General features: G+C 41.8%; 1 protein-coding gene across 2 annotated transcripts in view; it reads left to right on the top strand.

Annotated features, from left to right (window-relative positions):
• Positions 1 to 23,356, top strand: part of diaph3 (diaphanous-related formin 3) — an 814,225-nt gene that overhangs the window by 88,148 nt on the left and 702,721 nt on the right. For both annotated transcript variants that reach the window (XM_060941746.1, XM_060941747.1), the window contains 2 exons: positions 10,169 to 10,339; positions 18,711 to 18,815. In XM_060941746.1, coding sequence (XP_060797729.1) covers positions 10,169 to 10,339; positions 18,711 to 18,815 — 276 coding nt within the window. The remainder of the gene's footprint in view (positions 1 to 10,168; positions 10,340 to 18,710; positions 18,816 to 23,356) is intronic.

Below are 23,356 nucleotides of genomic sequence, written 5' to 3'. Positions count from 1 at the left end.
GGTCAGACATACACTGATACTGGATGAGGAGGCCTGGGGTTCAAGCGACATCCCACTTCATCTTAAAGGTATTCGGTGGGGTTGGGGTCATTCAAGTTCTTTCACTGCAACCTTGACAAACCGTGTCTTCATGGAGCTCGTGTCCTGTTCATGCTGAACTGAAACCTCTTAGCTCGAGTGAAGGGAAACTTTAATGCTACAGCAGAACAAAGGTTTAAAGTCGTTCATGTGCTTCCATCTTTGTGGCAACAATTTGGAGAAGGAAGACATTTCTGGTATCTACAGTGTCTTGCAAAAGTATTCATCCCCCTTGATGTTTGTCCTGTTTTGTCGTGTTACAAGCTGGAATTAAAATGGATTTTTGGGGGGTTGGCACCATTTGATTTACACAACATGCCTACTACTTTTAAAGGTGCAAATTGTTTTTTTTTTTTTTAATTTTTTTAATTGTGACACAAACAATAATTAAGATGACAAAACAGAAATCTAGAGTGTGCATAGGTATTCACCCCCAAAGTTAATACTCTGTAGAACCATCTTTTGCTGCAATTACAGCTGCAAGTCTCTTGGGGTATGTCTCTATTAGCTTAGCACATCTAGCCACTGGGATTTTTGCCCGTTCCTCAAGGCCAAACTGCTCAAACTCCTTCAAGTTCGATGGGTTGTGTTGGTGTACAGCAATCTTCAAGTTATCCCACAGATTCTCAGTTGGATTGAGGTCTGGGTTTTGATTAGGCCATTCCAAGATATTTAAATGTTTCCCTTTAAACCACTCCAGTGTAGCTTGAGCAGTATGTTTAAGGTTGTCGTCCTGCTAGAACATGAACCTTCGGCCGGAGGTTTGAGACCGGACGACTCAAACAGGTTTTCCTCCAGAATTGCCCTGTATTGCTGGGTTTCAGTCGCGTGACTTTTTTTAGCGGTTTTACTGGAAGTGAAATAGCTGGTGGTCTAAACGGCTGCCGTAGTGCAAACAACTAGCGATAACTTATCAGAGTACGCTCGTAATCTAAAAGCCACTGCTGGCTTTAGATGTATTCAGAAGATTGCTATGTGCAATGGAATCGACCCCTACAGTCTGGGAAAGAAGGATTTGTCATACGATCTCGAAAACGACCCTTCATTCGAGTTCCCCGACATCTCCAACTATCTGGTGTTGCAGACGTCCTTCTACACCACAAAACAGATGAAAGCGTGGAAGAGTATGGAGGCTTACAACTTTTTTGTATGTGGCTGGGTAAAGCACCTCGGGATCAAGTCGCTGCCCAATGAATCCTGTATTGTTTTTGCCCGTGTAAGCATGTTTATTTTTTTTTATTTATTTAAAAATTTTTTTTAACCTTTCGTTTGTGTCTTTCCAACGAAGCGCTGCAAGTTGAAGTGTAAACAACAGTTTGCTTGAATTCTCACTTGTGTTGGCTCTTATCTCTCAGGTAAATCATTCACAAAGATCATCAGAAACCCCTTTAAAGACCTGGATCTTAGTTCAACAAGACGGAGAAGTGATCATGGCGCATTGTAACTGTACGGCTGGGGAAGAATTTTGTTGCAATCTTCATGCATATGGACTTTGTGAGGAGTAAACAAAGAAACAGCTGGGGACTTTAGCGCTTCGTGACTTAAAAAAAAAAAGTACTGTAAAATAACACATAGCAAGAAAAGTACACTAAGGACATAGCTGAGAGGGAAATACAAACCTTTCACCAAGTGATCACTGCAAACTCGAGCAGGCTTCGACTCGGCTCCCTTTGATTTCAGTGAGAGGTTCAAAAGCCACCTTTCTCCACGTCTTTTTGTGAAATCCTGTGTTCGTTCACCCTTTTTTATTAGTTCACGGGGAACCCTGAAGAAACTTTGATCAGTTTCACGGTTTAACAACCTAAAACGCCACAAGCGCAAGGCATTTTTTATGCGAGCAATGCACCTTCTCCGTACAAACGCTTTGTCAACTGAGCTTTGGTAGACCACCAGCTAAAGTTTTGAATAACTAATGAAGCGGATGTGACGTCATGAGAAACCCAGCAATTTGGTGCCATCCATCTTTTCTTCAGTCCTGACCAGCTTTCCTGTCCCTACAGATGAAAAATATCCCCACAGCATGGTGCTGCCACCACTGTGACGAACACCAAGGGGGATGAATACTTTTGAAAGATACTGTATGTGAATTTCCTCGTTCACGTATATAGCAACCCGGTCTTCTCTGAGTAACTGAAAATAACTGGCCGGGAGGACTGCCAAGATGGCCGCCGAGTGGACAGATGTTACTCAGGGGACTTTGAGAAGCCAGTTCATTTAAACTGCTTATCGAAGGAATTCTCAATCAAGTTGTAAATTGGAAATCCACTGAAATATAGCATTGCAATCATCCTCTTTCTGTCTCGTTGTAATTCTCTCTCTCTCTCTCTCTCTCTCTCTCTCTCTCTCTCTCTCTCTCTCTCTCTCTCATGTTCCATTTGCTCCTGCTATTTGTCTTGATCAGTTCTTGCCCATGATGCTTTCAGTCTTCCTTTCTTTAATTCCACACCCACTGAGCCATCTTTTATTATACTCCACTCTCTCTGTTCTTTGTTCTAAATATTTTTTTTTTGTATAATAGGTGGTGGTGTCTTTCGCTGTATCGATTGGCAAATGTGTTTTTGTTTGTCTTTGCTTGCTATTGACTCTCTCAGACGTTTAATGCCAGAGGGAGAGTCGTCGCTGGAATAGGATAATCAGCTTTATTATGTGTTCTGCTCAGCAGGAACACACACTGCAGCCAGGCACTTTTACATTGTCGGAGAGACACATGCATATACACGGCTGGACGAATACCCCGTATGATATCAGTTAAATAAGGCTGTGTTCAGTTCCAGGGTGAAAAATGAGCATAGATGTGGCTTTCAGATGAGCGTCGAGTGACCATTTCTAGGGTCTGTTTGATGTACTTTGGTAATGGAAGGATTTTTGGAGAATATGGAACTGGATTTGTTTCAGAGGCGCAGGCAGAATTACTTAAGAGGCACCTGATGGAGTGGATTGAAGGAATAAAAGGAAATGGAGCCATTAGTAGGAACATCAAAGGCTCTTTCAGAGAAAGAAAGACGAGGATTTTGTGGGCGAGTGATCCGTAGACGCGCAAACACCTAAGCAGCCCCGAAAAGCACTTCATCTTTTCCTGAGCAGTCCGTATTACATGGACTCTGATGCCTGCTGCTGTCAAGGCGCTGGCTCTCCATATTTATTTATTTATTTATTTAATTATCTATCTATCTATCTATCTATGTATCTCTCTATCTATTACCTGGTAATGAGATCTGAATAGCAAATACTCTGTCCTTTGCCGTGGACGAAAGCGTGTGATTAAACGGATCCTCGCCATCAGTCAAAGCCTTGATATGAGCTTTAGGGCAGCTGCAAACCAAATTAAGCTGTCGAGACTGACAGTCGTGTCGCCTGGCATCCCACACCACACCACACTCGTACCAGTTTTTGCACTCTACGATGTAAACATTTTGCTGCTTCTTCATACATCTTGTATTAATTTCACATCTGTCTCATTGCTGATTACCTGAACTCCCAACAAATCACACCAGCACACAATAGGTGGTCTCTGTGAAAATATCCCGGAAGATGAGTGTTGGTAATTTAAGCTTCGCAGAAAGATGGGGGTTATTATCGCTTAAAAAAATAAAAAGCGAACAAAAACTTCACCACCTAGGAATAATATCTCCGCTCCCAGCAGGTGCAACTGAAGGACCAAGAGAGAAAACAGCTTGCTGACCAATCTAATTAGGAAAGCATCATCTCTGTGATGTGGGCGTGGACCCTCTCGGTATAAATCAGTCCAGGGTTAGAAGGCCTCCGTAGATGGTCTGGGTTAGACATGCCATTTCCAACATTTTACATGGTTTTGGAATCCGCCGAGCTTTGATTAAACTTTGCCGTGGCTTACATGAGAGGTTGAAGAGGTAATTACATGATCGGTGATGCAGACGCTACACTAAAGCCTAGGTCACAACCAGACGTACGATTTTTTTGGCTGTGCGATTTTTTGGCGTTTCCCAAATCGCTGCGTTTTTTTTTTGTTCATGGAGAAAGACGCACGTTGGCCGTAAGTTTGTCTTTCAACCTGAAAAAAACATAAGCGCCCGTAGAGTTTGTTTGACATGACAAAGAACCTCTGCGGCCAGTCTACGGCTCGAAAATCAGCATGTCACACGCGCGCCCTCCGTGCGTTTCATGCGTTTTTTGCACGTAGACCGGCCGTAGGAGCACGTATGGCTGGTTGTGACCGAGGCTTAAGAAGAAACCTTTATTTGTCACACGCACACTTCAAGCACAGTGAAATTCATCCTTTGCATTTAACCCTTCTGAAACAGTGAACACGTGCGCACACACAGAGCAGTGGGCAGCCACACTACAGCGCCCCTTGCTCAAGGGCACTTCAGGGCCGCCCCACGTCAACCTAACTGCATGTCTTTGGACTGTGGGGGAAACCGGAGCACCCGGAGGAAACCCACACAGACACGGGGAGAACATGCAAACTCCACACAGAAAGGCCCTCGCCAGCTTCTGGGTTAGAACCCAGAACCTTCTTGCTGTGAGGCGACCGTGCTAACCACTACACCACCATGACTATAACTATTCATGAACAGCTTCAGTGACACCGTGACATACGGTAACACTGTAGCTTGACTGAAAAAACACAGTATCTCCTACTGTGACTATCAAAAGGGTATAATGAGGCATTGTGGAAATCAGCATTCTATTAATCAAATAATGTACAGTATATAATGCAGTTGCACTATTTGAACACCAGTTCCAGTTGACGCGAGTTAAAATTTAGATGACTTGCAGCCATGTGATCAAAATGTACTACGTCAGGAACATCTGCCATGATGGTGGATATACAAAGCAACTAGAGTGGCAACCGCTGAAAGTGTGTCTGTAAACAATGCTGAATTTTCTCAATATTGCCACGATTTGAACAATCGAGCGAAGATTCAATACAAAGAGAAGATAAATGTGTGGTTTTGACCCATATTATTGAAAAAAGTCAGACTTTACTGAAGATAAGACGCTTCTACCAACCATCGAGTACCCAGATATCACGTTCTATCTGGTTTAGCTGCCGAAGAATCAAGTCCGACCATACCCCGTTTTCTGAGTGGGTGCCCAGTCTGGATTGTTTTGATCGTGTAATTTTGCTGATGCTCATGCAACCCCGATTCCAAAAAAGTTGGGACAAAGTACAAATTGTAAATAAAAACAGAATGCAATGATGTGGAAGTTTCAAAATTCCATATTTTATTCAGAATAGAACATAGATGACATATCAAATGTTTAAACTGAGAAAATGTATCATTTAAAGAGAGAAATTAGGTGATTTTAAATTTCATGACAACAACACATCGCAAAATTGGGACAAGGCCATGTTTACCACTGTGAGACATCCCCTTTTCTCTTTACAACAGTCTGTAAACGTCTGGGGACTGAGGAGACAAGATGCTCAAGTTTAGGGATAGGAATGTTAACCCATTCTTGTCTAATGTAGGATTCTAGTTGCTCAACTGTCTTAGGTCTTTTTTGTCGTATCTTCCGTTTTATGATGTGCCAAATGTTTTCTATGGGTGAAAGATCTGGACTGCAGGCTGGCCAGTTCAGTACCCGGACCCTTCTTCTACGCAGCCATGATGCTGTAACTGATGCAGTATGTGGTTTGGCATTGTCATGTTGGAAAATGCAAGGTCTTCCCTGAAAGAGACGTCGTCTGGATGGGAGCATATGTTGCTCTAGAGCCTGGATATACCTTTCAGCATTGATGGTGTCTTTCCAGATGTGTAAGCTGCCCATGCCACACGCACTAATGCAACCCCGTACCATCAGAGATGCAGGCTTCTGAACTGAGCGCTGATAACAACTTGGGTCGTCCTTCTCCTCTTTAGTCCGAATGACACGGCGTCCCTGATTTCCATAAAGAACTTCACATTTTGATTCGTCTGACCACAGAACAGTTTTCCACTTTGCCACAGTCCATTTTAAATGAGCCTTGGCCCAGAGAAGACGTCTGCGCTGCTGGATCATGTTTAGATGCGGCTTCTTCTTTGAACTATAGAGTTTTAGCTGGCAACGGCGGATGGCACGGTGAATTGTGTTCACAGATAATGTTCTCTGGAAATATTCCTGAGCCCATTTAGTGATTTCCAATACAGAAGTATGCCTGTATGTGATGCAGTGCTGTCTAAGGGCCTGAAGATCACGGGCACCCAGTATGGTTTTCCGGCCTTGACCCTTACGCACAGAGATTCTTCCAGATTCTCTGAATCTTTTGATGATATTATGCACTGTAGATGATATGTTCAAACTCTTTGCAATTTTACACTGTTGAACTCCTTTCTGATATTGCTCCACTATTTGTCGGTGCAGAATTAGGGGGATTGGTGATCCTCTTCCCATCTTTACTTCTGAGAGCCGCTGCCACTCCAAGATGCTCTTTTTATACCCAGTCATGTTAATGACCTATTGCCAATTGACCTAATGGGTTGCAATTTGGTCCTCCAGCTGTTCTTTTTTTGTACCTTTAACTTTTCCAGCCTCTTATTGCCCCTGTCCCAACTTTTTTGAGATGTGTTGCTGTCATGAAATTTCAAATGAGCCAATATTTGGCATGAAATTTCAAAATGTCTCACTTTCGACATTTGATATGTTGTCTATGTTCTATTGTGAATACAATATCAGTTTTTGAGATTTGTAAATTATTGCATTCCATTTTTATTTACAATTTGTACTTTGTCCCAACTTTTTTGGAATCGGGGTTGTAGAAGCGAAACGATAATACACGTGTTAAAATTATAACAACGACCAAGTGAACCATGACAAGAGAACGCTCATTTTATAGCAAAATTGTAGCAACACCAAATAAAATTTTTTCCATGATGTATTACTGAGAAAGCTTTTGAATCTCATCTGAGATAAACTGATTACTGCAAACACAAGTTGTTTTGGTTTTAGAAAAAACTGTTAGATCAGCCCTGCCGATGTTGTTCAACCGTGCTAATCTCCTCTTCGTACTAAGCCTCAGTTTCCTCGCCCTCTTTCCGAATCATGGACGGAATTCTAAAAAATCGGAACATGCCACGGTCACAAGTACTGTTGTGACCACAACCATGTACAGCACAAAGATATGGCATAGCTAAAAGAACGCTTAAAGTAGTGGAAAAACAGAGTCGCGCACGTGTGACTGTTTTGTATGGAATGTCGTTTGACCCCGCATTTGTATATCCACCAACATGGCCGACATCCGGGTTTCTATTTTGCTTTGACGTCACTTGCAAGTCCAGGATATACAGTGCACACTGGTCACATGATTCTTTCATGGAGAGCCTGTGAGATTACTGGGAATTATCTGCACTTAAATGACGAATAGACCGATACTGCTGGATTGCTATGACTGACAGTGGGTGGTATCACAGTACAACTTTGACAATTCATACCTATAAAATAAAAATAACCGCAATTACTGACAGGCTGTATTATCTCTTAGGTTTTCCTCGTTGTAATTACAGTGCTCAGTGTAAATGAGTGCACCCCCTTTGAAAAGTAACACTTTCAAGAATATCTCAATGAACACACACAATTTCCAAAATGTTGACAAGACAAAGTTTAATATAACATCTGTTTAACTTATAACGTGAAAGTAAGGTTAATAATATTAACTTAGATTACACATTTTTCAGTTTGACTCAAATTAGGGTGATGCAAAAATGAGTACACCCCACAACAAAACCTACTACATCTAGTACTTTGTATGGCCTCCATGATTTTTAATGACAGCACCAAGTCTTCTAGGCATGGAATGAACAAGCTGGCAACATTTTGCAACATCAATCTTTTTCCATTCTTCAACAACGACCTCTTTTAGTGACTGGATGCTGGATGGAGAGTGATGCTCAACTTGTCTCTTCAGAATTCCACAAAGAAAATAATTTCTTTCCACCACAAAGGCGAAGGCTACAAGATCATCAGCAAAGCTTTACTTATCAGTCAGAATACTGTAGCAAAAGTGGTACAAAAATTTAAGAAAGATGGAACTGCAACCATCTCACAGAGACGTCCAGGTCGTCCACGGAAGTTAACACCTCGACAGGAGCGTCTTCTGACGAGAAGGGTCGAAGAAAATCGGCATGCGAGTTCACTGCAGTTATCTAAAGAAGTATAAAGCCAAACTGGGCGACTATTTCCAGTGACACAACACTGCAGAGGAATGGCATGCATGGATGCCGTCCACGAAAGAAGCCTCTCCTAAAGCCCAGGCACAAAAAAGCCCGCCTAGAGTTTGCCAGGGCCCATGCTGACAAAGATGAAGACCACTGGGACTCTATACTCTGGAGTGATGAGACCAAGATAAATGTTTTTGGAACTGATGGCTTCAAAACCGTATGGCATCGCAAAAGTGAGGAATACAAAGAAAACTGCATGGTGCCTACAGTGAAACATGGTGGTGGCAGCGTCCTTATGTGGGGCTGCATGAGTGCTGCTGGTGTCGGGGAGCTGCATTTCATTGATGGCATCATGAATTCACAGACGTATCGCTCTATACTGAAAGAGAAGATGCTACCATCACTCCGTGCCCTTGGTCGTCGTGAACTTTTCCAACATGACTAAACACACATCTAAGGCCACTGTTGGATTTCTGAAGAAGAACAGGGTGAAAGTGATTCAGCGGCCAAGTATGTCTCCTGATCTGAACCCAATCGAACACCTATGGGGAATTCTGAAGAAACAAGTTGAGCATCACTCTCCATCCAGTATCCAGTCACTAAAAGAGGTCGTTGTTGAAGAATGGAAAAAGATTGATGTTGCAAAATGTCACCAACTTGTTCATTTCATGCCTAGAAGACTTGGTGCCGTCATTAAAAATCATGGAGGCCATACAAAGTACTAGATGTAGTAGTTTTTGTTGTGGGGTGTACTCATTTTTGCACCACCCTAATTTGAGTAAAACTGAAAAAATGTGTAATCCAAGTTTATATTATTAACCTTACTTTCATGTTATAAGTTAAACAGATGTTATATTAAACTTTGTCTTGTCAACATTTTGGAAATTGTCTTCATTGAGATATTGTTTAAAATGCTACTTTTCAAAGGGGGTGCACTCATTTACGCTGAGCACTGTCGAGGATGAAATAATGTATAATAGCAGGAATACACATGACTTCAACATAGGTGGAAGAAACAGAGCTCTAATCCTGCAAAAACACTTAAAAAAAAAAAAACTAAAATGTGAAAGAACTGTTGTTCGATTGACTACAAATGGATTCAACAAGAAATCGGAGATCTCCTCCTCTTTACGGACTGCTAAAAGATAAAGAAAAGATAAGCAAATGGAGGGAGTACAAAAATTTATTAAGAAAAGGCCTATGTGCCGTTAACTTTTTAAATTTTTAATAAAATAAATGTTTTTGTTAATAGGTGACTGTATTTTACTCCAACTTTTACAGATGTGGGCAAATAGTTAATGTTGGTTATTTAAGAAAATAAGTTTTTTTTAAAAAAAAATAATAATTTAACAGAAGGAGTGTTTTTAAGTTGATAAAGAATAGAGAAGTTTCTTGGTAATTTTCTTCATTTAATTTTTTTTCCCTCAAATATTCTTGAATCGTGAATTGGGTGAATCGTTACATGCCTCACTGATGGGTGTTATTATAGGTTATATGGTTAGAATATATAACAGTTAAAAAGCTCACTTCAGAAGCTTTCGTACAACATCAGCCCTGCGCTGCTGCAAACTACAGTACCTGAGAGCTCAAGTTCCCCGGGTCAGAGACTTACTTTATTCATTCACATTTTTGGGAGAATTTATACAATTTGTTTTTAAGATCTGCTAAGCCAAAAGTACTCTTTATCTACAATATTTTTCTTTATATATTCAGTTTGGTGCATTGTTTTGCTTGGTTCATGATTTCGAAATAAAAAAAAAAACGGGTTTTTTCAGTACTACTTGCCCTTTCATTAACATTTTCTTCAAAATATTCTGTGAATTGAATTGAATCGTGACCGGACTATATCGCGATCTTACACCCCTTGAATTTCATTGTTGTGCTCAAGGCAGGGTAACATTATCAGGGTATGAACTCAGAAACTCCCCTTGACTTTTGCATGATGCCTTTTCTCCCTCCCTTTCCCCCAGCTGGACCGGTTTGCAAGTATTCGAATCCCGGGCAGTAAGAAGGAGAGGGCACACCTTTCCCACATGACCAAGCAGTCCTCCAATGATTGGTCCACGTCTTCTGAGTTTGAGGACCTGTCCTCCAGGATCACTTCAGAGAAAGAGATTCTTGCTCTTTTTGAGAAAATGATGGTAAGTGTGGAAGCCTTGTTTTACAAGTCTAATCTGATGCCACTGTCAAGAGAGATGCTTGAAGTTAGTTTTCCATGTTACTGCTTGCAGACTGCTGGATGGTCCATGTTTTTTGCTTGGCCAAAAACATGAACAAAATAAATAAATCAGTCTCACCGAACACAGCTGTGCTAGGACATGGACCAGAGATGTGGACTGTCCTAGGGAGTCCAAGGTTTCTGAGTTGCTAGGGGTGTAATGATGAAAGTCGACGTGTTTGGTGTCTCAATATGATATTTTCAATACAAAGATGAGCGTTCCCTGAAATTTCTGACCCAGGGTTCCATTTATAACCGATTACAACATTCATTACAGTAACTGACCATCATAACAGGGGTGAGGTGATCCATTCAGATACTCATAGGTGCTCAAGAAGGCAACTGGATTTGCCTGAAATTCTTGAAGACGTTTCACCTCTCATCCGAAAGGCTTCTTCAGTTCTGTCTGACTAATGGGGAGTTCCAGGTATTTATCCTCTCGTGGACCAAAAGCAACCCTCACGAGAGCTGTTGAGGTCACATGGGTCGTTGACCTTCTCAGTCATCCTGTAGGTTGTTAGGGTCACTGGAGGTTGGGTGTGAACGGTGTTAGCAGCCTAGAGGGAGGGTCGTTTGGGTGATCTGTGGGTCGTTGTCTCTCTCTGCCATCATGTGAGTCATTGAAGTCAACTGAGGCCCTGGCCACACGGCAACGGATTCAGGTGAATCTGATAAAATTGTTTATCGTTTCGGCCTGGCGTCCACACGGCACCGGTGTTTTGGGTGCCCCACAACGATATTTTTTGAGAACGGGTTCCAGAGTGGAAAAATCTGGCAACGGCGCCGTTGCAAAGTCGTCTGGATGAGTAGAACGGATTTGTTTACGATGACGTCACAACCACATGACTAGAACAAGCAGGACTCTCGCTGTTTTGTATGAACCACTGCATTGCATTCACTTTTGTATACAGCTTTTCTTTTAAATAAACAAGTAACTGAACCATTTCTTGAATTTCTTTTTTTTATTGGATAAGACTGCTTTTCAAAATGTTCACACACAATATAAAAAGTTATAAAAAGTATATAAAAATGCTTTTCAAAATGTTCACACACAATAAGAAAATTAAGTTATATAAAACTATGCACACTAATAAAACTAATTTGTACACACAGAAGGCACGATTTCCTCGCGTAGTCGCAGCCGCCATCTTCTTGTTGTGTGTTTGTTCCTGACAGTGCTTCACACCGGGTAGAAGAAGGGGTTTATGCGCATGCGATGACTACTTCTATTGTTCTGGTGTCTCCGATGGGACCGTCTTACAGCGCCCCTAGAGGTGTGGCATGTGTATTGCATCGTTTTCAGCAAGCGTTGCATTGCCATATGTACCTGATATTTTACTGATCCATTGCCTATGTGGATGCGATACACACACATATATATATATATATATATATATATATATATATATATATATATATATATATATATATATATATATATAAATAAATAAAATCTCGTTGTCGTGTGGATGTAGCCTGAGTCTTGGTGTGGATGTGTATTCATGTGTACACCAAGACTCTGCTGACTTCAATGACTCACGTAATGGCAGAGAGAGACAATGGCCCTCTTGGCCTCCAGTGACCCCAACACTTGGATAAGAGTGCCAATGACCCATCTGACCTCACCGACTGTCCTGAGGGTTGCCGTTGGTCCACTAGAGGATAAATCCCTGGAACGCCCCACTAGTCAGACAAAACTGAGGAAGCCTTTCGGATGAGAAGTGAAACGTCTTGAAGGATTTCAAGCAAGTCCAGTTGTCGTCTTAAGCACCAATGTGGTTTACGATGACCTGGATGACTGAGAAACTTCAGACGCATTCAGACACTCAGCAAAAAATAATGAGCCAAAAACTGTGCAATGTAACAAAAATAAACATGTCAAATTCAACAGTAGCTCTCTGGCTTTCATTGGTGTCCAGGGTTGCCAGGTCACAGCAAAGTTTCAACTTCTCAAACCCCTGACAAAAAGACCTCGCTGAATAAGGTCAGGGGTTGGAAAAGGGAGATGCATTTTTCTTCTTTGTGCTTTAACTGACTTATCTTTTTTTCCGCCCACAGCCTCATTTCATACTGTGCAGTTTTGCCGAGAAAACCTTGACCCTGGCAGTCCTGCTGATGTGACCCTTACCTCACACACACACACACTCTCTCTCTCATATATATATATATATATATATATATATATATATATATAGTCTCAGACACTGTGGACACCTGATCATGGCCTTTTTTTTTTTTTAAATACATTTTCTCTTCACTGGAACTAAGAAGACATGATTTGCCAAGGTTGGATTCGAAGAACTCGAATGGCCTGCACAGGGTCCTGATCTCAACCCTACCGAACACCTTTGGGATAACCAACTTTGCACCAGGCCTCCTTGCTGCTGGACATCAATACTTCTGCTCTTGTGGCTGAATGAGCCCAAATCCCCACAGCCACGCTCCAAAAGCTCATGGAAAGCCTTCGTAGAAGAGTGGAGCTTATTCTCACGGTAAAGTGGGAACAAGTCAATATTAATTCCCATGGTTTTGAAATGGGATTCTCAGTGGTCAGGTGTCCACATACTTTTGGCCATACAGTGTATCTGCAGCTATGAACTTGCCAAAAGCTGCAGTGAAGTCTTGAACCCAGATTAAAGCAGTCGAGAAATGCTGCCGTAAAGCAGCAGAGAGAGAGAGAGACTGTGTTTTCATCTACATAATGTCAGTGCAGATGCAATGGTATTAGCGGCGGTTAGTGTGCTTGTGTATTAGCTGATGAAAAATACGCTGTGCTTAGGATTAGTGTCGGATTTTTTATTTTTTTTTTAAATCCTTGTAGCCCGTCTTGATTGGATGTACCGAGGAAGCTATTTTTCACAGGCGAATGTGTGGGCTTGATTGAGTTTAAATGGTTACACCTTACTCAGGGTATTATAGAGTAACTGCTGGTAATCCTTGCGTGCAGATCCTTTCTGGAGCACTGGGTATGAAGAGGGAATACATCCTTGATGAGACAGGAGTGCATTTCACACACTCAGTCACGCCTTGGGGTAATTTACCGGAGACAGTCCACCTACTAGCACGGTTTTGGGAGACGGGAGGAAACCTGGAGAATCCAGAGGAAACTCGAACTCAATATCAAGCCAAGTGTTGCCAGGCAAAACAAACCTTGCCTGGTAGCATTTATAGGAGTCTAAATGTTGGTCATGTGGTGTAGGACACTAATAGAAGTGATGTCAAAGTGCACTTTGTTAGCAAAGTTTGTGTCACACAAGTTGTTGGAACTTAACTGCCTGCACTGCAGCTAAACTCGCTGTTAATTCATATGCACAATGACATGTTGAAGCAATGCAGACCAATAAAATAAACTGTTCAGAGCTTTGGAGACGGTATCAGGAGAGGGGATAATGTACTGAGGTAAACATTTAATAGGATAACATGTAAGACCCAGTACAGCAGCTGTGTAATTGCTAGAAAGTCCAGCCCCACAGAATTAGGATAATGGCTAGCGTAACAGCATTATTTTTACTTTTGTCTCCATTATTAAAGCAGCAGAAAAGCCCGTTGTGACTTTTTTTTTTTTTTTTCCCCTTTCATTTTTAGTATCCACTGTGCCTCGGGTTGGTACCAGGCCATGAATCATTTGTTACCAGCCCAGAGCAGTCGTTTTCTTCTCATCCGCAGCAAACGGCGGTGAGAGCAGTAGGTTCCCTATGGGGGGAGAATGAAAAGACAGCTTTTTAACATGCGTCGGTAAAATAAAACCGTATCGAGAAACGAGCTTTCTGGACAACTCTCACGCTAATGTGCCTGTACATTTTGAAATTCTCACTCGCTGTTTCATACCTGCACATGAGATATATGGAGGGAAAATTATCTTCACATCATAGCACATAGACCACAGCTCGTGATGTTTATCGAGCGAGGTCATAAAAGTTTGAGCCGAGATCAGGGTTTTAGGTTTTTGTTTTTGCAGTTTAATGTACTTTCACTGCATCCATCCAGTCCAAATTGTTGCAGGACGACCTGAAAGCAGCAGGAACAAAAGTTACACGGAGAATAAGTAATGAACTGCACCACAGTCATCTCTATTCCTGCACCCCACGCGAAACTCCTCTGCACTGAGATGTCTGTCGAAAAACAGTTGGACAAATCAGACCTCTTTTGGAACAGGATACTCTGTGTACAAAAATAGAACTCTGACAATAATTCAGAAAGAAGGGTTGCGTTTATGATCCCATGAACACCATACCCACAGTGAAGCATGGGGGTGGGAGCATTGTGATAGGGAGCCGGTTCTCTGTAAACAATACTTCGGCATTACATGTCATGGAAGAAATCATGAATGGAGCAATTTACTGGGATGTGCATAGGAGAATTTAGTCTCTTCAGCCAAGAAAAAGATGGAGGTTTCAACAAGATGACGACAACGCCAAACATGCAGCCAAATTAACTCGGTAAGGCCTGACATGGCCTCATCAATCTCCTGACTTGAAATCCCGTTGAAACTTTATGGAGGGTTCATCAGAGGGGCCTTTGTAAGCTTGGGGAGTTAGACTTCACTTTCGTGCCACACTGAAATACAACCAACGTACGACATCCGACGTACGTGACCTTGGGGTAACACTCGGTCATTCCCTCATGATGTGTATTCACATGAACAGTCTTTGCAGGTTGGCATCCTTTGCGCTCAAGCACATCAGGTATCTGCAACTATCTCGATCTGCCTAGCACAGAAAAACTGACCGATGCCTTTATAACCACAAAACTGGATTACTGAAATGGCCTCCTCTATGGTCGACCAGACAAGGATATTTCCAAACTTCAACGTATTCAGAACACTGCCGCTCGTCTCGTCACCAAATCTAAGAAGTCTGACCGTATCCCAAAGCAAGCTGGCCTAGCGGTTAGCATGTCCGCCTCTCGACCAGGAGATCGGGATCTGGCGAGGCACGATGCGATACAGATGCAAGTAGGGAAGTCAAACTCTCGCGGTTACCAGAGGACTAGCTCCCCACTGTAACCCTAGCTGTATAGGCGAGAGGCCGAGGGCTATAGAAACGGAGATCGGTGCCGCACCCACGCGCCTCAAAGAGCTGGTGAGTACTGGGACAGCCTGGGAAGACCAGAACCTGGCGTGGAAGGGACTTTAGTTTGACTTTTTGACCATATCACACCAATTCTTCGTGATCTTCACTGACTCCGTGTACACAAGCGCATCACCTACAAGATTCTGCTGATCATTTAAAAGGTCCTAAATGGTATAGCACCTGGATACCTGGCTGGTTTGCTCACCCTGCTTAAGTCAAGCAGAGTTCTATGATCTGTGGGTGGTAGAAATGGGCAACTGGACTTGCTTGAAGATTCTTGAAAACGTTTCACCTCTCGTCCAAAAGGCTTCCAAAAGGCTCGTCCAAGAGTTCTATGATCTGTGGGTGGTAGAAATGGGCAACTGGACTTGCTTGAAGATTCTTGAAAACGTTTCACCTCTCGTCCAAAAGGCTTCCAAAAGGCTCGTCCAAGAGTTCTATGATCTGTGGGTGGTAGAAATGGGCAACTGGACTTGCTTGAAGATTCTTGAAAACGTTTCACCTCTCGTCCAAAAGGCTTCCTCAGTTCTGACAGAACTGAGGAAGCCTTTTGGACGAGAGGTGAAACGTTTTCAAGAATCTTCAAGCAAGTCCAGTTGCCCATTTCTACCACCCACAGTTTACTATGACCTGGATGATTGAGAATCTTCACAGACAAGAGTTCTATGATCTAATGATAATCTACGCCTATCAAGACCAAAGTTGAATACCAAGACTGATGGTTCTCGCGCGTTTTCCATGCGTTTCCGCCTATGTTGCGGAACGCTTTGCCACTATCTCTAAGAAACACTCCATCCATTGACACTTTTTTTTTTTTTTAAAGGAAAACTTGAGACGTTCTTATTTGATGCATAAATTACTTTTCTGTGTGATGATTTTAAAAGATTTTTAATATTTGATATTTTATATCATTATCACTGTTCAACTTGCTGTGTTATGAGCCTTATATCATGGTGCCAGGCTCTTAAGATGGGATAATTTAAGTTATTCCACGAAATCGAGTCGCACATGAGCTGCAAATCCACTAAATAACAACTTGATACAAAACGTCTGACAAAATAATTTCCCCTTAGAATGTAAACAAATCGTCGAAATGACGGGTGCTGTTTGTGAAAAATGTGATCATTCTTGAAAAATAAGAGGCGTTCTTGCCATCAAATACTTTTATTCCATATTTTGTTGCTCTTTTTCTTCTTCTTTAGGGTATTTTGGTGGTTGGCAAACCAACTTAAAGGTGCATTACCGCCACCGACTGGGTCGGAGTGTGGAGCAGGAAATATTGGGGGGCGGGGCAAACTAAATACTTGATAATTTTTGGGGTTTTGTTTTCAAGTTGAGTTTTTATTTCGTCCTCGGTTGGTTCAGCAACATGCGCTGGCATTTTTGTTTTTCTCTACTCGGGGTATATGAGCTGATATCCTAGTTGTAGCCAATCAGAGTGCGCGAATGTTCATATCCAGTGAATGTGGACAGAATAATTCTACATATTCTTCTTATATTGTAACAGCATTGAGATTTTATGTAATGTGCTTTAAGGATAAATTATAATTAAATTATTATTATTAAAACCCACTGTCCAATCACAGCCCGAAGCCATACTCTGTCATGTAGCTATAGTAAGAGAAGGTGACAAAGACCTCAGTCGTTTTCCATGCGGTATTACCTTCCATATAAAGGAATGCTTCATTCCAACTGGATTTTTATTTTTTTTTTTTAAATCAAGCTTTTCAAAATTTCTACAAAGTAACATGCTAAGTGTTAATGTGATTTTTAAAATCCTTACAGCTCGCCTTGGGACCGAGTTGTCATGTTATCAAATTTCATCAGGTTCTCCATATTTAGGAGTTTATGGCACACAGCCATGAGGGCATTTAGCACATTTACAGTTGAGTTTGTCACATCGTAGAGTCCAGGATTATATGACAGGGAGATCAGTGTTCGTACCACACAGTCCTGCAAGCGAGGGTTGCGATTCATGAACGTGCCAGCCGTGGTGACAGGGCCAATGGCGATAATTGGTACCTTTTTCTCATCCACTGTGTGTTGTCTCTTGTGCCACACTGGCCCAAGCCTCCATCAAGGCACAGCTGCAGACGTCCAGCCTCGAGCCCATGTCAAATCTTAAACGACTTTTCTCATCTTGTATCATACAGGGAAATAAATCATTAGGATGAAGGCACAGAAATCCAGTTAGGAGACTTAGTGATTTTGAACAGCCTCCTCCTTCCTCCTTTGTTCCTGCTTTGTTATTAGCCGATATATTGTTGGTTATGATATGCCGTGCAATTCCCTTTCCTCTTTGAATCCGCTGAACAGTGTTGAAGTCCTAAGGGACCCCCCCCCCCCCCCCCCCCCCCCCCCCCCCCCCGTCAGTGGTGCATATTGGCTCGGTGCAGAGAAAGCGTTACCCGTAAATTGGTGTCAGGAATTAAAAGTTGAGTAGAATAATAACTGCAGCACTCAAAGCTGGTGAAATTTGTTCAGCAATCTTCATGTGATTAAAAAATGCCCTCTTATAACTTTTAAACCTTAAATGACGAAATCTTGGTGGTGTGATATTCGAGAATTCTCTCGTAAGACCTATTAAGAAGTTCTTCAGCAGTGTTTAATGTTGAGCTTTCAAAGTTATTTGATGAATTAACTTTGGCCCGAGTAGCATTTATGATATGAGAAACATGTATTTTTTTTTTGGGGGGGGAGGGTTCAAATCCTCATTTTTTTTTTCCCCCTATTAGAGATTTTAAGCAGCTGCAGGTTGTGAAGTTTCATCAGGTTTGCTTTGATTCTTGGTTTTATTATCAGCAGGACTATGACTTTGATCGCTGCTCGAGCGATGGAGCTTGCATCACATTATTTTCTCTCCCGCTTTCATTGTTTTCATCTCCCCTTTTATCATGCTGCCTCTTGGCAGGTGTTGGAGCTGCATCTCATGGAAGAACGTAGGCGAGAAAACAAGTGTTTTTTTGTGTGGTTAGATATTTACCTTAAAGGTAGACGATCCATACATTTTAATGAACGTTGCTGGCTGCAATAAAAGTACACACAGGACTTGGGATCGGTGGGTGTTTTGTGCGTCTTGCCACCGCTCATACTCGTTCCAACAGACCTTAGCTAATCTGTGTTAATATTAAATATTTACTTTGAAGTGTTAAACGGATTTTAGTGTACTTGAGAGTACTTTACATTCACCCTTTTCTCCACGCTCGCTCTGTGCCTTTGTAGGAGGATATGAACTTGAATGAAGATAAGAGAGCTCCACTCCGAGAGAAGGACCTGAGCACAAAGAGAGAGATGGTCCTTCAGTATATCGTTACAGCAGCTAAAACTGTAAGTCTGCCAAAAAAAAAAAAACCACACACACACCATGCAGTTGAAGTGTGAGTTATTTAATACAGTGCATTTCAAAAGAATATGGAAGGTGATTACGCTTTCTATTCCCAGTCACAAGATTCAAAGGTTTATTTGTTGTACGCACATTTATAGCCGGTACAAAAGTGCACCGAAATGTGATGTGGCAACTCTAAAGACTGCAGAACAAACAATACATAGATTATACACACCCATACAATGGGAATAGGGCAAGGGGAAGTGCAAGGCACTTCAAGGTTCAGCGTGTTGTGTGTGCTGAGATGCTTTTCTGCTCACCGCGGTTGTAAAGAGTGGTTATTTGTCTGACCAGACCCTTTCTTTCACCTTGAACTGGTCTGGCCATTCTTCTTTGATGGCGCGTACAAGACGAGCATACGAAAAATACACAGATGGACGGGTGTACGTGGATATACATGAAAGTTTCCAGTGCATATGTGACATGTATGAGCTATAAACTCACAAACCTTGCTCGCTCGCTTAACTTTTGCTGTTTATTTATCTCAATCCTATTGCATCGATATCGAATCGAAGCTTGTGTATCAGAATCAGGGCATCTGTGCTAATATCCAGCCCGACTAGCCTTTATGCTATACTTGACTTTTATACCAATTAGGGCTGTCAAATTTCTCGACACTGCTGAGGTCCGTCTGCAGATCTGCCATCGGTTTATACTTGTGCTTCAATATTGTATGTCGATTATATAGACACGAGTGTTTTACTGGGAAATGGACCACTCGTGTTTTTCATACAAGTAACATCCGGGACATGGAGAACCAAAACCGTGACCTAAATCTCTACATGTCACTCGTGAGGAAATCGATGAATCGTTTTGATAATTTTCGGGACTTTTTGTTTGTGAATGTGTCGAAATAATAAAAACATCATACGTTGGCTTGAAGACATGAAGTTTATCTCCTCGTGTAGAAAAACTCGCATTTTTCATGTGAAATACATCGCCGATCTGAGTGACTTATTTAAATAATACTGGCTGGTGTTGAGTGGTGTATCAGATATATTCCATTCAGCTAGCCCGATACTGAACAAGTCGAAGATGAGGAGCTGAATGATGATAATAATAAGTTCAATTTACGTATATAGCGCCTTTCACAAAACCCAAGGTCGCTTTACACTTATAAATAAAGTAAGTCAGTCCACCAAATGGGAGGTCAGGATGTCATTCCAATGGTGTAGCAGCCACAGTCCCACCAAAAGGCGCACGAAAACAAGTCGCAAACCGCCTGCACAGCCGCCGCGACGCCACTGAGCAACATCGCTCGGAACATCACGCCAAGCATTAAAGCACAGAGCGCTGGACAACCACGATGTTAAAATGAGCAGCGAGCTCACTGCAGTCCATAGCAAGGAGCACAGGCATCACCCACGGCGAACCAAGGCCTGGAGGGAACCGACGCCCAAAACTGGGTCCGGAGCTACACCACCACCGGCCGACAAAAGCACTCAAACCAAAACAAACATCAAACTACACAAACACACACACAAAAAAAACAAAATAAAAAAGAGAGAGAAAATAAAAAAGCTCAGGTGAATGGAATATATTTGACATACAATGAAGAAAAAGCCAGCCTATTATTATTATTATTATTATTATTATTATTATTATTATTATATACACTCTTCATACAGAGACTCAGATTGTTTTGCAGGTCAAGGGGCCTACAGGGCCCCTCCTGGGGGAAAAAACAGGGGCCCATTTCTACAATGGGGGGCCCAGTGATTATCCTTCAGTTGAAGCGAACCTAGTGAGTGAAGCGAGCCCAATGAACAGCTGGGGCAGCCCAGGGGCTGTTTTTTTTTTTTTTTGCTTCTCAATTCTGTTTTTTTGGAGCCACTTGAAGCAATGTAGATGACAATCTATACTTCAACCAAATATATTGAGATATTGTTTAATCAGTGGCAATATTTTGGAATTCAACCACAGGCCACTATATATCACATCTATATTATCTCCCCCTTGTAAATTATAATTTATTTTAACTTGTTTTCAGTTTGGTGTGGGTCTATAGTAGTAGTAGTGGTGGTTGATATTGCAGTAGTTGTTGTAAATCTAGTATGACTAATTACCTTGGGTATCAGGGGTATCAGTTTTTTCAGGTGAATGTACTCTCTGCCGAAGAATGACAGATGTAATTTTCTTTTTTTTCTTATCCACGTTTTCTTGTCTCTTTTGAATATTCGTACATAGGCCGTAAGACGCCACTTAGCGAAAGACTTGGATCAGGTTTTACTCGCTTGGGACGCTACAAACAGGGCAGCGTAAATACACGAACGGGTCCGACGTATATTCAATATGGCGGCGGTCAAAACAAATTCATCTGATGCTGAAATCTGTTGAATATCCAGATAATTATGTTGGAGGTTGCATATTTGTGCAAGATTTTCGATACTGAGACCATGAAGTCAAGTACGCCACGAAACGTTCCAAATAGGGTATAAAACGCTCGCGTCCATATTGGCCCCTGCCCCTCTCGACAATGCGTTCATTATTCGAAATAGTGCGTCTTAGACGCGGGCGCGCCAACAATCTGAGTCTCTGTTCATATCAGCATTCTCAAAGGCCAGTGTGAGCTTACCTGCGACTCTGTGCTGTTAGCGCAGCAGTCCAGTTACCTTTTAGCCGGTGTAGCATTCAGCAGTAGCGTTAAGGAAGGCCAACGCGAGCTGTTAGCCCAGCAGTCTGGTTACCTTCTAGCTGGTGCAATGCTAGCGCAGTCAAGCTGGATATTATTATTATTATTATTAATAATTAACTTATTTATTTATTTATTTTTCTTTCCCTGTGTAATTTAGTTACTTTTAAAATCAACACCGACAGCTACACACAACGGAGCGACCTGGCAGCCAAAAATCTCTCAAAATCTTCTGCTTTTAACGAAGCAAACCTCACAGCCATGTTTGTTTACAAACTGTCACAGTCGCTCACTAGCGCGGAAGTTTTACATCTCCGACATGCCTCTTTTCCAATTTTTCAATGTCCGTTGGTATGTTTTTCTCTTGTAAACATGCGTGAAGAATATGTAATGAAGTTTTGGTTCCCTTTTGGGTGTCTCTCTAGTTTCGTTTTTCAGTTTATTTATTTAGTGCTTAAACCTAGCACTGGAATTAACCCTGTCTTCTCTCTTTCCCGGCTGGCAAAGAAATGATTGTGTGCATGCACGACAGAAAAGTTTTGTCGTTGGATCTTTGCATCAGCCCCGATGTGTGATGTCATGTCTTGACAACGTGCAATATTATAACGATATTACATGCTCGTTCTTCGTTGGGGAGAGCGGCGTAATACATGAAGGATAAGCGATATGATGATACTGCATGCCATCAGTAAACCCACTAGAAGAGAATAGAATGTGTTTTTATTCCATGGAAAAAGTGGCCCGGATGTATAATAATTCCTGATATTTCACTCTGATGTCACTCCCAGCGTTTTCCTGCTGACTAGATGCACGGTGTCAAAATGGCGAACCGGTTCAACGTTAAAATTCTTTTGATTTAACTTTTTCATTTTTTTTTTTTTGGTGCATGTGTCCATGTAACATAAAGAACATTACACAATGGCGTGAAGATATGAAGTTTATCTTCTTGTTTTGAAAATATTTTCACTCACTTGTGAATACATTCACCACTCAAAGATAAACTTCATATATTCGTGCCACTGTGTAATATCCTCTATATACACTTAATGGCTGTGTTATCAAGGTCTGCGTATACGTCCGCAGACGTGCACATGGGTGTCTCCAAAGTATACAGTGCTGAGCGTAAATGAGTGCACCCCCTTTGAAAAGTAACACTTTCAACAATATCTCAATGAACACACACAATTTCCAAAATGTTGACAAGACAAAGTTTAATATAACATCTGTTTAACTTATAACAGGAAAGTAAGGTTAATAATATAAACTTAGATTACACATTTTTCAGTTTTACTCAAATTAGGGTGGTGCAAAAATGAGTACACCCCACAACAAAAACTACTACATCTAGTACTTTGTATGGCCTCCATGATTTTTAATGACAGCATCAAGTCTTCTAGGCATGGAATGAACAAGTTGGCGACATTTTGCAACATCAATCTTTTTCCATTCTTCAACAACGACCTCTTTTAGTGACTGGATGCTGGATGGAGAGTGAAGCTCAACTTGTCTCTTCAGAATTCCCCATAGGTGTTCGATTGGGTTCAGATCAGGAGACATACTTGGCCGCTGAATCACTTTCACCCTGTTCTTCTTCAGAAATCCAACAGTGGCCTTAGATGTGTGTTTAGTCATGTTGGAAAAGTGCACGACGACCAAGGGCACGGAGTGATGGTAGCATCTTCTCTTTCAGTATAGAGCGATACGTCTGTGAATTCATGATGCCATCAATGAAATGCAGCTCCCCGACACCAGCAGCACTCATGCAGCCCCACATAAGGACGCTGCCACCACCATGTTTCACTGTAGGCACCATGCAGTTTTCTTTGTATTCCTCACCTTTGCGACGCCATA

This window comes from Neoarius graeffei, chromosome 15 (assembly GCF_027579695.1).
Source record: "Neoarius graeffei isolate fNeoGra1 chromosome 15, fNeoGra1.pri, whole genome shotgun sequence".
Taxonomy (NCBI): domain Eukaryota; kingdom Metazoa; phylum Chordata; class Actinopteri; order Siluriformes; family Ariidae; genus Neoarius; species Neoarius graeffei.
The sequence above is the reverse complement of the archived record's forward strand: the minus strand, read 5'-3'. Positions and strand labels throughout refer to the sequence as shown.